Source organism: Lonchura striata, chromosome 5, assembly GCF_050655825.1.
Source record: "Lonchura striata isolate lonStrDom1 chromosome 5, ASM5065582v1, whole genome shotgun sequence".
NCBI classification, from domain to species: Eukaryota; Metazoa; Chordata; class Aves; order Passeriformes; family Estrildidae; genus Lonchura; species Lonchura striata.
In genome coordinates this window covers 23,763,769-23,778,132 of record NC_140707.1, presented here as the reverse complement: position 1 = coordinate 23,778,132, position 14,364 = coordinate 23,763,769, and the positions used below count along the sequence as shown (strand labels likewise).

General features: G+C 35.2%; 1 protein-coding gene across 1 annotated transcript in view; it reads right to left on the bottom strand.

Moving 5' to 3' along the window:
- Positions 1 to 2,684: 2,684 nt before the first annotated feature.
- Positions 2,685 to 14,364, bottom strand: part of PDE3B (phosphodiesterase 3B) — an 83,220-nt gene continuing 71,540 nt past the window's right edge. Inside the window, exons 7-16 of the mRNA XM_021525581.4 lie at positions 14,242 to 14,315; positions 13,630 to 13,733; positions 12,736 to 12,870; positions 11,148 to 11,259; positions 10,309 to 10,422; positions 8,487 to 8,686; positions 6,935 to 7,138; positions 6,533 to 6,694; positions 4,979 to 5,228; positions 2,685 to 4,637 (exon numbers count right to left, since the gene is read on the bottom strand). Of these exons, the coding sequence (XP_021381256.3) occupies positions 4,411 to 4,637; positions 4,979 to 5,228; positions 6,533 to 6,694; positions 6,935 to 7,138; positions 8,487 to 8,686; positions 10,309 to 10,422; positions 11,148 to 11,259; positions 12,736 to 12,870; positions 13,630 to 13,733; positions 14,242 to 14,315 (1,582 nt within the window). The 3' untranslated portion in view covers positions 2,685 to 4,410. The remainder of the gene's footprint in view (positions 4,638 to 4,978; positions 5,229 to 6,532; positions 6,695 to 6,934; positions 7,139 to 8,486; positions 8,687 to 10,308; positions 10,423 to 11,147; positions 11,260 to 12,735; positions 12,871 to 13,629; positions 13,734 to 14,241; positions 14,316 to 14,364) is intronic.

Sequence of the window (14,364 nt, the reverse complement as noted above, 5' to 3'; positions counted from 1 at the left end):
TCCACAGATGGCAACATTCTGCCAGGTAGCACAACCTACCACAGACACCAGCAGCTGCCACCTGTGATCTCCTGAAGTCCAGAAATCAGAAGATGACTCATGGTATACAGATACCAAAAGAAACCTTCCTGTCAAACATTTCTGGTTGTGTTGTGCCCTTTTTAAAGGGTGTCTGAAGTGTCACACAGAACCAAGTAAGTGTCAGTCACATACCTAAAGACAAGTGCAATGCAATGTTCACCCTGTAACAGCTTAGTCCACCAGCTTTCTTTCCTCTAAAATTGTGTTATTCCTTCTCATTAAGCAGAGGACAAATAAACTCATTGCTTATAGCCCTATTAAACTAAGATCAGATAGAGAGCAGTTAAAAATTGTGTCCTTTTCTCAGCTTCATTCCTGAGAATCCACAGTATAATTTTATAGCAAGTTAAAGACTTACTTTGGAAGATATTGAAAGGAAAATTCCTCATTGGAAAAGTGAAAGTAATTAATTACCTCATTTACCTTAACATAGACATGTCAGAAGTAGCACATTGTCCAGAGTCACAATTCTGAAGAAAGCTGGAAGAAAAAAGGCAAAACAAATACTGTCTTGATCATGTTTCTTGTACCTCATTTAATCAACTTTGTATATTTGTTTTCTCTCATCTAATCCTTATTGGCCACTAAAGGATCAATTTCCTAAAACTTGTACCACAGCCGTGATAATTGCATCATTATTTCCATTATTATTTTCATTTAATTTCTAAAAATCCAAGTATTTTTACTTGATAAAGACATACTGTTTCTATAATATTTTGAACACAAACTGGCCTGAGACAATAAACAGTATCTCTCTTCTGAATATTTTGGTATATTTTTAGGTCTGTGCCATCCTTACCTCTTCTTTCTAGTTCTCATTTTCCAAGCTAATTCCATCCTTTTAGTCTAAAACATCTCTCAGGCTGGAATTCCTGCTCTCACACTCACCAGTGTATGAGACACTTAAAATTCTGCACATCTCAAATGGTTGTTTGGACAAAAGGGGAAGTGCTGCCAAGGGAGTGTAGGAATTACGGGATGGGTCAGGCTGGGAGGGACCATAGGGGTCATTGCTGTGCTCCAGCAGGGCCATCCCAGAGCACATGGCACAGGATTGTGTCCAGGTGGTTCTGGAATATCTCCAGTGAGAGGGACCCCACACCCTCTATGGGCAATAACACACTCTGGATTACCTCAAACTCTGTCTGTGCTTTCAAAGGATCCAGAAGCTAAGATTCAACTACATCTACACCAGGAGCAAACACCAAAGCTAAAACTCTGAGCTCTTGAATTCTGCTAACTCCTTTTGCCGATTCACCTGTCCCTGGCTGTGGTTAAAACTGGATGCAAACAACAAGAAATGTTTCTATGCACAGCACAAATGAAGTCTTACACAAACTTTGTTAGTCTGGACTTACCTTGAGCAATGCTACACCGTTCCTTTCATGTTGAACCTTACACTCACCATTTAACTTTGTCATGGAGGAAGAACTCACAGGAAGAGATTCCAAGTTATTAATTTTGACTGGTTTAGCACCTCCTTCACATCCAGAGGACTCCAGAAAGCACAGAGAGAATTTTGTCCTTATAGAAAACTTGGTAGGTCTAGTTCTGTGTGCAAGTAATCCAACACATGTTGGAAAAGAAGGCACTGAGAACATGGGAGACTCAAACCTGAGAATATTATACATAAAAATTGTATTTCTGAGTGGCATAAACTTCAGTGCAGGTTAATTTCATCCACTTCTTGGGAAAAAAAAAAAAAGGAAAAAGAAAAAAAGAGGTAGTATTGCAGTAGAAAGTGTTTTAAATGCATTCCTTTGTGTGGTTTTCAGAACTACTTAGTATCCCCTGGTAGTTGTGAATTCCTGAAGTGTGATCACAGATTTAAGAGTGATATGCCTTATATGGAGGGATGTTATTTTGGACAACACCTCAATCAACATTCAGAGAACCCTCCATTCCCATTTTTGGAAGATTTAAGACACCTTCAGTTACAGCCACATCCACTTCTGCAAACATTCCCTGAACCTGTTAACTTTTCCCCAGTCTTTTCCCTTTGCTCTTAGAGTAACAATTAGTCACATACTGCACACACATTTTTAAAAAGGCACTTTTAAGTGGATTTAGGACACATTCATAATTAAACATGTCTTTGAAGCAAGCAATTGTAACTTGGAAATGTCTAACTGGAAATACATCTTAACATTATAGTTTATTAAACACTGGGGTTTGCTGCTTGTTACTGGATTTTAAAATTGCTTCAGTATTCCTAAAGAGTTCAAAAGAAACCTGAGATTAGAAAGTTACTGGCAAAGATGTCACCACATATAAATCCTGCCAGTGCTCTAATTTTTACCTTGTTATACATTTGTTATTTTTTAAATAATGACATTTTTAGGGAAACTAGAAATGGAAACTTGTCATGTAAAATACAGAACAGTAACTTTAGACAAACTAATTAGTATCATTTTTCAGACAAAGCAAAATGATATTAAACAATATTAAAATGATATTTTATGTACACAAACACACTAAACACAGAATGCTGAGAATACAGCAAGCGGAAAGAATCAGAATTTTTCTAGTCTTCACATTATGTGTAAGAAGAATATATGACCAAAGAAATGTCAAATACAGGTGTATGACCAGTGAGTGCCAGCTTCAATAGTGCAACATTTTATTAATGACAGAAATATCTGGTTTAACACTGCTCATGTTACAAAAAAACTGCAGTGACAGTGAGAATGGCAGCAAAGGGGAATTTGTCACTGAAGATATAGCAAAAGCTCATTTCAGTGGTCTTTTAAGTGCATCAACAAAAGGCTTATTAGTGAAAAAAGCAAAAAGAAAAAAAAAACCAAACCTTTCAGTTATTTAAACTGGCCAATGAAATAGCCGAATGAAAATCTGTGTAAAATTGTGTAATACAGTTTACACAGGGTTATCTTTTTTTTTTTTCAAGTCAATTGATGCAAACACAAATATGCTGAGACACATTTAGAAATAGCACACGTGCATTTAGGTTTTATTCAGTTCAACTACACAGCATTTAAAGGTTTAGTACTAAAAGGAGCACTTTTAAAACTAGGCTTATCTGTCTTGCTTACCTGTAGCCTGATTTATGACTTTTTTGTTTGTTTGTTTAAAAATTAGACCTACAATGGTAGTGTTTCTAAAAATACATTGGGGTGGAATGTGTAAGTTTGTTATTTTAAAACTCAACAATCTATAATGTGGTACAGTACAGTGATTTTTATCTTATATCAGGTTTTACACCAAGTTTACACCTTCTGGTTTCCGTATTTGTATTTCAGGATGTACATCAAACTTGAGGGCAAAAAAAGCTGTGTCTGTGATGAAAAAAAAAATGTGTGGGGCAAATTAAAATAGCCACTTTGCAACAGCAGTTTATGTCTTTAAAAAAAATCTTTAATTCTCCTAAAGATTTACATACAAAGAATAAATGAGATATGATCTTATTTCCTTAAAATTTAATATGGGAAATGGGTGCAAGATAAAAATCTGTGATGTGGTTGACTTGTTTTTAAAGTGAACCTGAGTAAGGGCAGGAAATATAACATTACTTATGACTAAAAGAATAAAATTCCTTCATAATTTAAGTAGCTGAACAGGTTTTTAATGTTCTACCACAAAACAGCAAGGCAACAGATGAGAATGGCCTTGTATTCAATGAATTATAATGAACATCCACTGCAAACCTGAATATTTTCTGCAAAAATAAAACATCAGATTATGCACAATAATAAAAAGCATCAGAAATAGATGCACCTGGATTTTCTTTCCTCTTTTTAAACCACAAATATCAGAATTCAGCATTTATGTCACAGTCCTCGAACAGTTGCTCTGAGATGACTACATGAAGCACACTACTGCACTAAGTAGACACCCCACAACAGGCTTGTACTGCAGCAGTAACATAGCTTTCATGTAGGCACAGACTTTTTTCTCATTCATGTTCAAAAACAACATGAAATAAGCAACTCAAGACGACATTAGGATTCATCCCGCGGTTCCTTGTTAGCAAAAAGTTCTTGCCACTTTGGTAATCAAAGTCACTGAATGTTTTTTTTAAAAACTGCAGGTACCTCAAGGAAAAGAAGAGTTCCATATTCAGCAAGGCAGCATTATATCAGGATATTTTATACCAACTAAGGCATAAAGAACTTTGCATCAGGGTATACAATATACTCAATCTCTGAATAAAGTTCCGTATTCTGTGTGGCAAAAGTGCATAGGAGTGGGATTCCACCAGAGCAAAAAGAATCCTCTCACAGTATTAAGGCCTTTCGATTTTATGTGAGCTGAAGTCAGCACAGTGGAAAGAAAACATAGGCTGTCATCACACTGGACACCACTGGAATTCCCTTAGCACGCCTTCTCTTCTCCCAGTTGTCGTTCATCATCTTCATCAGCTTCCTCAATAACCTGAATGTCATCTGCTTGAGGTAAAGATGAGATTTCAGTCAGCAGTTTGGCTCCTTCTGCTTTGCTCTTCTCTTCCTCTTCGATCACTTTCTTCCATATTTTGTGATTTTCACTGAGGTGGTGTATTAGCTGGCAAAATATCCGTCTACCTTTTTTTCTTTGAGTTTCTGTGAAATTATAAGCACATTGGATTGTTTGGCATTCTGAGTAATTGTATTTTACAGGTACAAAACCAATGGCACACTGCAAGCGAGATGTAAATTCCAGCAAGGCACATGGATGATTATTCTGAATGTTTAAACAGTGACATGGCAAAGAATATCAGCAAGTTTCTGTTTTAAATTGCAAGTTTTCTGGTAGAAACAAAATTTTTGTTAAAAGAGGGAAAAGTTATGAAGCAGCATAATAGCAAAATCTACAAGATTTGTACTGCACAATTTCAACTCTCACTGCTACGTCTGAAGCTACTGAAGGATAACTAAGCACCAGCTGAAACACAGAAACTTACTTAAAATAAGATCATCTTCCATTTCTTCATCATCACTCTCTAACTGTGCACCATCATCATCTTCAGTGCTTTCTGCATCCTCCTCCTCTTCATCAACCCACTGCCCTGGTAGCAACCCAGCTGCATTATAGGAATTACAAAGGGGGCCAACTATGTGAGTGATGAAAGATTCCTGCAGTTTTGCAAGCTGGGGAGAAGAACGATCCATGAAGGGGCTTATAGGCAATCCAAGACTTGCTTCCTCATCGCCCTGAAAAAAAAATGAAAAAACTTATCAGAATTTCTCACAACATTAACTTTAAATTCTTATTTTTAAAATTACTTTTAATGAACAAGTAACCTCCAGCTTCCTCACCAGGGGAAGCACATGGCAAGGCACTGATTTCTTCCCTCCAGTGAGCAGTGAGAAAATCCAATGGAATGACATAAAACTCTGTCAGGGGAGGTTTAGGTTGGATATCAGGAAAAGGTTCTTTACCCAGAGAGCGTTTGGGCACTCAAACAGTTCCCCAGGGCAGTGGTCACAGCACCAGCCTGACAGAGCCCAGGAAGCTTTTGGACAATGCTCTGAGGCACATGATGTGATTTTTGGGGTGTCCTGTGAAAGGCTAGGGGTTACACTTTGATGAGCCCTCTGGTTCCTTCCAACTCAGGATATTCTGTGATTCCATGAACCATTACATGGATTGTATATTTTTATTGGGGAGAATAATTGTATGGACTAAGTGAATGAAAATGTAATTAGGCTGATTTAAAATAAAGACACATAATGGCTCAGACTTGCACAGTCCATAATCCTCCCTCCAGCTTTGCTTGTGTCTGGATGGAGAACTAGTACTACTGGAGCTTCTGGTCCTCTGCCTTTACAGGACAGATTCAGAGCAGGCAGAGACTCAACTTCAATTGCTGAGATGATGAACAGGGAAAGTGGCACAGTAATCAGCCATAGCAAGGCATGCTGGTAATGGCATCCCCTGCAAGGCCACAGAAGAATGAACTATGACATACAGAGTACAGTAGTTTGTTTTGCTGTTTTGTTGGGTTTTTTTTTTTCCCACCATTTTATCATTTTATAAACTGGAGAAGATAAACATTGAACAGTTGCTCATTGAAAAATCTGAGCTGTAATTACTTATCTCAGCACTTCCATGGACCTGAGAGCTTTAGAGCTGAGCATACACTTTCAGTCTTGTGGATTTTGTACATATTCTTTCACCTAGAAACACATCTGTGAACTCAACTTCTGAAAGGGAAAGAAGTTATTTTGATTTGTCAGCATCATCCTAAAGAAAGAAGTTCTCCTGGTCAAGAATCCCCTGATATCTGAAAAATTGATAACACTGGCTGGGCGTTTGTTTTCTAACACAGTTATTAGAAACTAAAAGATCATGCTAATAAGTTACATTTCAGTATTCAGAATGAGAAGATGGAAATACCTTACCTGAATATTTAAAACAAGGAATAAAGCTTAATTTAGTTAAACCACTGGCAAAACAAAGAATCAATCATCTGCCCATCATTAAACAAAAAGAAAATTGCTCTTTCCATACCCACCTGCTCATAAAATTCGTTGACAATGCCTTCAGTCCATTTCAGATGCAGGTCTCTGACTTTGGCTGGGCCATTGATATCAGCCAGTTTGATGCATATTTGACAGGCCAGCAGGCGATCGTTCTCATTGCTCCATTCTATGCCATTGCTGTTCATGTCATTGACCTGGGGTAGGCACAGACATCCAGTTCAAACTCTTCAGCCATGGGTTCATTAGGCAACCTACAAACCATCTACAGCTGATTTGTACAAAGAAAATACTCTATTTGCATTTTTAATAGCTTAAATTTTAATAATATAAAACTTTAAATGCAAGTCATTAAAACTAACAATTACTGAGAAACAATGATAAAATCGGTATGTCAAGATCAGATCAGTGCAGACATGAAACTGGATGGAACAAACCTTGGCATTAAATTCTGCAAGGAAATCAAAATGTTTCTTGAGGTCTGTGGCAAGGATTGCTTCAATCACTAAGAAACGAAAGCGCTTGAATTCCACGTGATCAAGGTTTGATAAAAAGTTGTATTCTGGTCGTGATAAAAAAAGATTCCAGGCAGATGCAGCATGGTGATTTTCTAGGACTGATCTGTCATTGTAGAGAACAGCCTACAGGAAAAAAAAAAAGCCAAGTAAAGAATCGTAAATGACACAGGGAAGTTTTAAAGTTATCATTAAATATTCTCAAGTTTAAGGGTTAGTCAGAAACAACACTAGGTAAAAATAAAACAAAATAAGTTTTGTCTTTTAGTTTTGGGGTTAAAGTGACATAAAAATTACAGATGAGGGAAATCGCCCCCAAAGCTAACAATTAGCAAGGTTCTTTTTTTCTTTAAAAGTCCTTAATGATGTCTTAGTGAAGCTACATTCAGACCATAGGCACACACATAAAAACCACTTAAGACTTTGCACAGTGTATGTGTGGAGCACTGTGTGTTTTATGTCACACAGTTATGTAAAAAAGAAAGCAAGAAATAAAATAAATCTAAGTATATGTTTTTAATTACTCTTAATTGTGTTGGAAAAGCAAAAACAACAAAACCCCCAACCAAACAAAAACAAAGAAATAAACAAAATCCCCATAACAAATAAAAAAAACCATCACAAAAAAGACTCCAAAACACATAAGAACTGTTATAATGGCTAATGCTGCAAAATATTGCTGGTTTTCAAAGGGCTATGTTTAATGCTGATCAGAAATTTTAACTGTAAATGAGCTAACTAAATAAAAAAACAGTAGCAGATTTTACTCTCAGCTTCCATGATTATAAAAAACACCCTAGAAAATAATTAGTCCAATATAGATTAAACAGAACCTGAAAAAACTCCATTTTGCCAATGTTTTTGCAGTTTTTTGAAGAATGATTATTTTTGAAACTTAGTGATGGATGTCTGTGTAGTTTGGTTTTCTTCCTCCTTGTATGCTGTTTTCAGCAGAAATATGTGAGTGCCTACATACTAAACTCCCTTTGTAATAAGGACATAAGGAATTGTTGAAAACTGATTAGAAAGTTTATTTGCAAAGTCTTTATCTCCTAACAAGCTGTACCAGTTGTTGTTGTTGATGTTGTTTTTATTATTTAAGTTTTTCTTCTGCAGCTTACTGCGAGATCCAAACAGCCATCATAGTTGATTAGAAAGACCTAGGGCCAGCTTTCTGTGAAATAATCCTTTGCCCTATCCTGCACTGGTTAATGGTGCTGTTTTCAGTTTTGCAAATTGAAAGTTGTTTCTGCATGCATACACAACCAGTACATACAAAACACATCAGAATTTGACAGGTAAAAAACCCAAGAATATTACACAAGTATAGTACATGTCCATTTCCCCATTTCTTAAATCAGGCCTTAAATACTTCAATCCTAAACAACTTACTTTATGGATCTAGAACATAAAAAAATTCTTTATACTGATTTCAGACAGAAAGAAGTGATTTTCTGTGTGAAGAGGTTTGTACCTGAGGTGCATTTGTGGCCACTAGAAAAGCATTTGTACGTCCAGGATGATCATAGTCGTGCATGGCAGCTGCTACATACAAAGCCATCAATTCCAAAGCAGGAATGTTTGATGCCAGACAACCATAACTGTCATCTGTAATAGGACAGCTTTTTGAAGAGGTGTAGCTGACTTGAACTGGGGCAATAGCACTGGCTTCATCTAAAAAACAAAAAAAAAAAATTCAAAGTACAAAACCAGAATATTTTTTTAGAACATTTCATTCATATTTGTAATGCATTATAAATATGTATAAACAGCCAAACACTGTTGCAAACACAGTATAGTTATGCTGTCATGAAGCTGAATAATTGTCAAGGACTTATATTTTAAAAAAGACAAATCAATGGTAATTTTTACAGATTAACAATTTTGAAGAAAAGTTGTAGTGCCGTTGAGTTGCAAATTTGTAGCACTAACAGAGCATTCTACTGTTTGGCTCCAAAATGAATTTGTATAAGAAAAGATTAATCAGCACCTTCCTTAGTATTTCTATAATTTTCCCCTTTCTTGAACTTGCAAACCTACAGGACAACCTGGAGGGGGCCAGTGGAAACTACTGCAAAAGGAATTAACTCCATTAATTTAGAAATATTTGCATGATAAGAAGATTCACAGTTTTATTATCCTCTTTTCCATGGACAAAGTCACTACTTTTAAAAATAAGGGAAAGGAATAGCACTTATTTCATCCTTGCATAATATAAAGTGAACTCCTTTGCCTTAATAGAATAAGCAAGGATTAAAAGCCTGAAAGTATTTATACTGGGAGAGTTTCCAAGCAATAAGATTATAATTTCTTATTTTAATTTTTCTTTTTTTTTGTAGAGGAGAATAAAATTATTGTTATCGCTTTTCTCCAGTTAAGTCTCCAGTCCCAACCCATTTAACACTTGGAGAAAGAAAAGACAATAGGGTACAATCAAGAGATAGGGACAAACTTGGAAAAAAGAGAAAATTCCAGCCCTTTAAAAGCCCCATGACTTGTGTCTTGTCTTTTTCTTCTACACATAAAAAACAGAGTTCTTGGAGAGTCCTTGATACCCATTTTCATTTTTCTGAAATACAAACCATTTAGCATCTAAGTTTATGTTTACAATATTTTTTTTTATTCTTTACTTGCAGGATACAATTTGGTAAAAATTACAAATTCTAAATTTAAAAGTTAGTTCTATGAAGTCACAGACAACACAAAAGCAAGCTTCACTGCAAGGAGCTTCACACAGGAGGTATAATTAATTTGGAGGTATTATTTCCTTTTCAGAGATGCTCTTATGCAGTTATTGTTGGGGTGGTCACTTCACTGTTTGAAAGTCTGCATGTAATACCTAACTGAAAATTCTAAAATATTAATTTTTATACTAAAGCCATTAAGGAGAACTTCAATTAAGTTAAATACTTTGGTATTTTTTCTTTGGTCTATTTAACTTTCCAATAAAGTTAAGAAATATTATCCTAATGTACTTCAAATGCTAAAAATAGCCTGACTATGGCAGAATACAGAGGTTTCATTCAGCACAGAAAATTTATTAAGTGAACCGGTTTTCTTGGCTAACAAACTAACCATTACTCATCTACTAATTTTTCTAAAAGTCAGTTGCATGATATTTCTGAACGTTATGTGCTTTGTGATATTTCTGTACTGCCTTATATTAAAGTAAAAAAAAAAAAAAAATTAGTCATAAGAATAATTAGATATTTTCTTCCAGAGTAATTTGTTTTACCTGCTGTAGGTTCATTATAACATTCTTCAGCAAAACAAAAATAACCTGGCTGAATACACACCTATATCACTCTCCATCAGGTGCTCAGTACGGATTTGCTGAAATCCAGGAATGGGCCGTGTGGTCAGGTACCACACTGCATGGAGAACATCCGTGGCATGGATACGATTGTGATCTGAAAATCAGGCAAGATACAAGAAAAAAGTTGTTATCTGAAGTGGCATAAAAAGGAATAATAAAAAACAACAACAAAAAAAGAAATGTACAAAATGTATTGTAAGTGAGATCTTGATTAAATATAAAAGGAAAAATAGAATTTAAAATTTTAGTGGTAGGTGTATGTATCACTGAACATTTTTAAGAAGGCAGTTAGATAAACATCAAACAGTGTCTATGTACACTTCATCCTACCTGGGCCTCAGGAAGGGATTAAATGGCCTTTTAAATCAATAATGGGGAGAAACAAGCATGGCCTGCAATCTGATACCTACAAGCACCCGGGTTGGGCAAACAGCTGTGGAGTGGGGAAGTGTGGTTTTTGTTTTGTTTTCCAATAAACTTGGCTGGCCCGCACAGCGAGGTGAATAACTACTATCAAAATGCTCTATTTTCTTCTCATTTTTTTAAGGACCTGACCCAAAATTCTGTTAAATCAACAACTATTTGATCAGAGTGTTTGATTCAACCACTAATTCAAATTCTCTAAGATTATCTTCAAACTCCAAATTAACAAATTCAGTCTTAGAGACCACCCACTTTGTCCTGCAATTCATCAGCCCTGTTCTAAGCTCTGCCAAGTGCATTCACTAAAAACACACTAAGCTGCCCACAAACACAAAAGCCCACACCAAAGGAGAGCCACTGACATCAAAATTCCAGATGTAACCATGGAGCACTTACAGGGAATATCCCGGTAGCCGTTTTCTAGCACACGGAAGTAATTCATGAATTCTTGAGTGGGGATTTTGAAAATTTCAAACAAGCCAGTGTCTTGAAACAAGGCATAAGTAACCTAAAAAAAGATTAAAATTAATTTAAAACTGAAAGACATACTAGTTTGTATGTTCTGTTTTTTCAACTTTAAAAATATTCTTGCTTTTTAAAATTTTACTTGCCGACAGACAGGGAAACCACTGAAATTCCACAAAATAATTATTGGAATGGTATTGTCATAGAGATATATTTAATACCATTTTAGCACAAAAATGTGGATTTTTATGATAATAAAAGCTTTTATTTCATTACAGCTAATTCTATGCACAACTGATTTTTAGTAATATACCCCCAAATTTTTTATAAGGCTAAATAAGTAATCTATTCCATTAGTGACCTAAAAAGTAGAAATTTATTTTCAGACTCATTATTCAAAACTTCAAGTTATTTACTTATAACAGCAAAGCCATTAATAACAAAACAAAACAAACACAAACAAACAACACCAGCTCCCCAAGTTGTTTCTGAGACTTTGGCAAAAAGATGCTGTTTCTCATATTTATTATGATTTCTCCTGAGTGTTTTAACAAAACGAGCTGCTAAATGAAGAAGTATCTCAAAAAGATACTGAGAACTTCCATATATGTATATAAACCATATATTATGGTTTATATGTAGAACTTAGTGTACTTCAAGGCCTAATCGCCCCCACCCAAGGCTGCAGATATTAAAAAAATAATTTAAAACAAGTCATTTCTAGTCATTTTTATAACTTTTTTTCCTAGACACAAGAGAGGAACAAGAAGTTCTGAAGCGTGGGAGGTGCTCAGAGGAACAGGAGCTGCAAAATTAGGGGGCATCACTCCAGGGTGGAAAACTAAGATACTGGAAATAAAACTGTTTAGCGGTCAGATCAGAAGATCCATGATTGCTAAATCCACTCTAAAGAAGGAGGCAGAAGCTTCCGGACGACCTTGATAAATGGGAGAAGCTGGGGAAGAACAAACAGAATCCTACTCTTGCACCTGCCAGCAGGTTTGGCTTCAGCAAACATGAAACTGCACGGAAATTAGTCAGAAAGAGATAAAAGGGACACTGTGTGCAGAAAGCATCATGGAAAAAAAATCCCACTGTTTGTAGGATCAAGGGGGAAAACACTGCCTAAAAGATCTCTGCCCCCATAGGTGGAGTAGAAATATTTTACTGAAATAAAGAAAAAAGCAATGGTTGTCTAACAGAGTAGTAATTCTGAAAGCAGGAGATCATTCTGCAAAGGAAATGGTAGATTATGGCAAAACCTAGTTAGTCAGTGTGGGTTTAACCTATTTATATTGAGAAAAATATTCAGAAAATCTGGAGCATGTTCTCTATAGATAAACCATTTTTATGGTTAACAATGACATGGAGTTCATGAGAAGTCATACTTCTGCTTTTGAAAATATTCACATAAATGTAATTTCAAGTATTCACATGAATGTTGATTGCAAAACTTCTTCATGGTTTAAATAAAGGACAGCTTTACCTACTGTCTCTCCTATAATAAAGGACAACAAACCTGGCTGAGGATCCTTCCAGACTGATCTCCCATTTCTTTTACAAGGTCAAAAACTTGGAAATTCCAATTGTTCATCTTCTCCATTAGTGAATCATGGTCTAATAACATTGTTTCTAATGTAGAACTCTGTTCCACCTGTATGAGATTAAGATACTTTATCATCTCTAAAATAACAATGAAAATTAATTTATCAGTTGTGTTGGCAAAAAAAGCCTTGAAAATGATAAATCATTAATGAATTTATTGAATGGTGTTGCAACTATGGCTATGAGAAAATCATAAATCAATATCACAAATAGCACACTTAAAGTCTTGAGTTTTCCTGTTTTGGGCAGCAGATTCCAGGGCTGTCTAAGATGGTGCTAAATTTTCCTTCTCATTTATTTTTAGACAAGATGAGTTAATAAAACAAAGCTAAAATATGCATAGGCTAAAACCAAAGATTTACTGAGCTTTAAGAACAGGCTAATTGGACAAGTTTTAAAAACACCTGATGCATAAACCCAAAATTTTAATAGCACTGTACTGAACATTCGTCTGTCTCCCTGCCACTGCTGCGTCTTTCATGAAGTTCCAAAAGAAAATAATAGTCAGTGTTTGAGCATACCCTCTTCAACATTAAATCTACACAAATCAATATTGATCAACAAAATCAATACAACCACAACCTTTCCTGTCATTTGCTGCTGACATTTATGCAAGACAAACAATTGTTAAAAGAAAATTTGAATTCCAACCATGCACCATGACCCTTTAGAAATTACTGTTTTAGCAACATAAAGACCTCTTCACAGCAAGTTAGAAATGATAGAGAAATACTGAATTGAGAAAAGTTATTGCAGGTTTGGTTTTTTCTTTTTTTCTTTTTTTTTTTTTTTGCAATTACATGCTTACAAGCAGTGTATTTTGTGTTTGATCAATCATTTCCTTCCTTTCATCTTTCCTCTTCTCTGTATGATGGAAAGATTCTTTGGAGACATTAGCACTTGCAATTTCACCTTAAAGAAAACACACAGAGAAATACTATATCAGTAACTGATTTGTAAATTACTACTGTCTAATAATTTTTTAACTGATCATACATATTTGTCACAGAAATACAAGTAATAGCTTGTTTCTAACACATTTTATTTAAGAAATATGCAAAAACTCATAGAGGAAAAAATTTATTAGAGAAGACCTATTTGAAGATTAAGAGAAGCTAAAAGCATAGTTTTTATTAGGAAAAATAAAAGGTTCAGTGATTAGTTTAGCTTAGTTGGTAGAGCACTTGTTTAGTGCATGGAGTACAGAACTAGAAATGTATTAGTGGAAGCCTGTTTCCTTACTATGAAGCAGGAAATATTTAATCTAATTTTGATTATTCTAAAACACAAAACAAAGTAAAATACATACATAGGTTAAAATATAGGAAAAATTATGTAGAAATAGTGAAATTTTAATTAAACCGGCTTGAAAAAAGAGCAGTAAGTTGATATCAAGTATTTGTCTATTTTGAAATCCCACCTGATTTTCTGTCTCTGTATTCTGCAATGTCTGGTTCTGGTATTGGAACAGGCTTGAGTATCTGACGTCCACAGCTTACAGAATACATGAAAAATATTGACAACATTCAGTAACTTTCTTCTT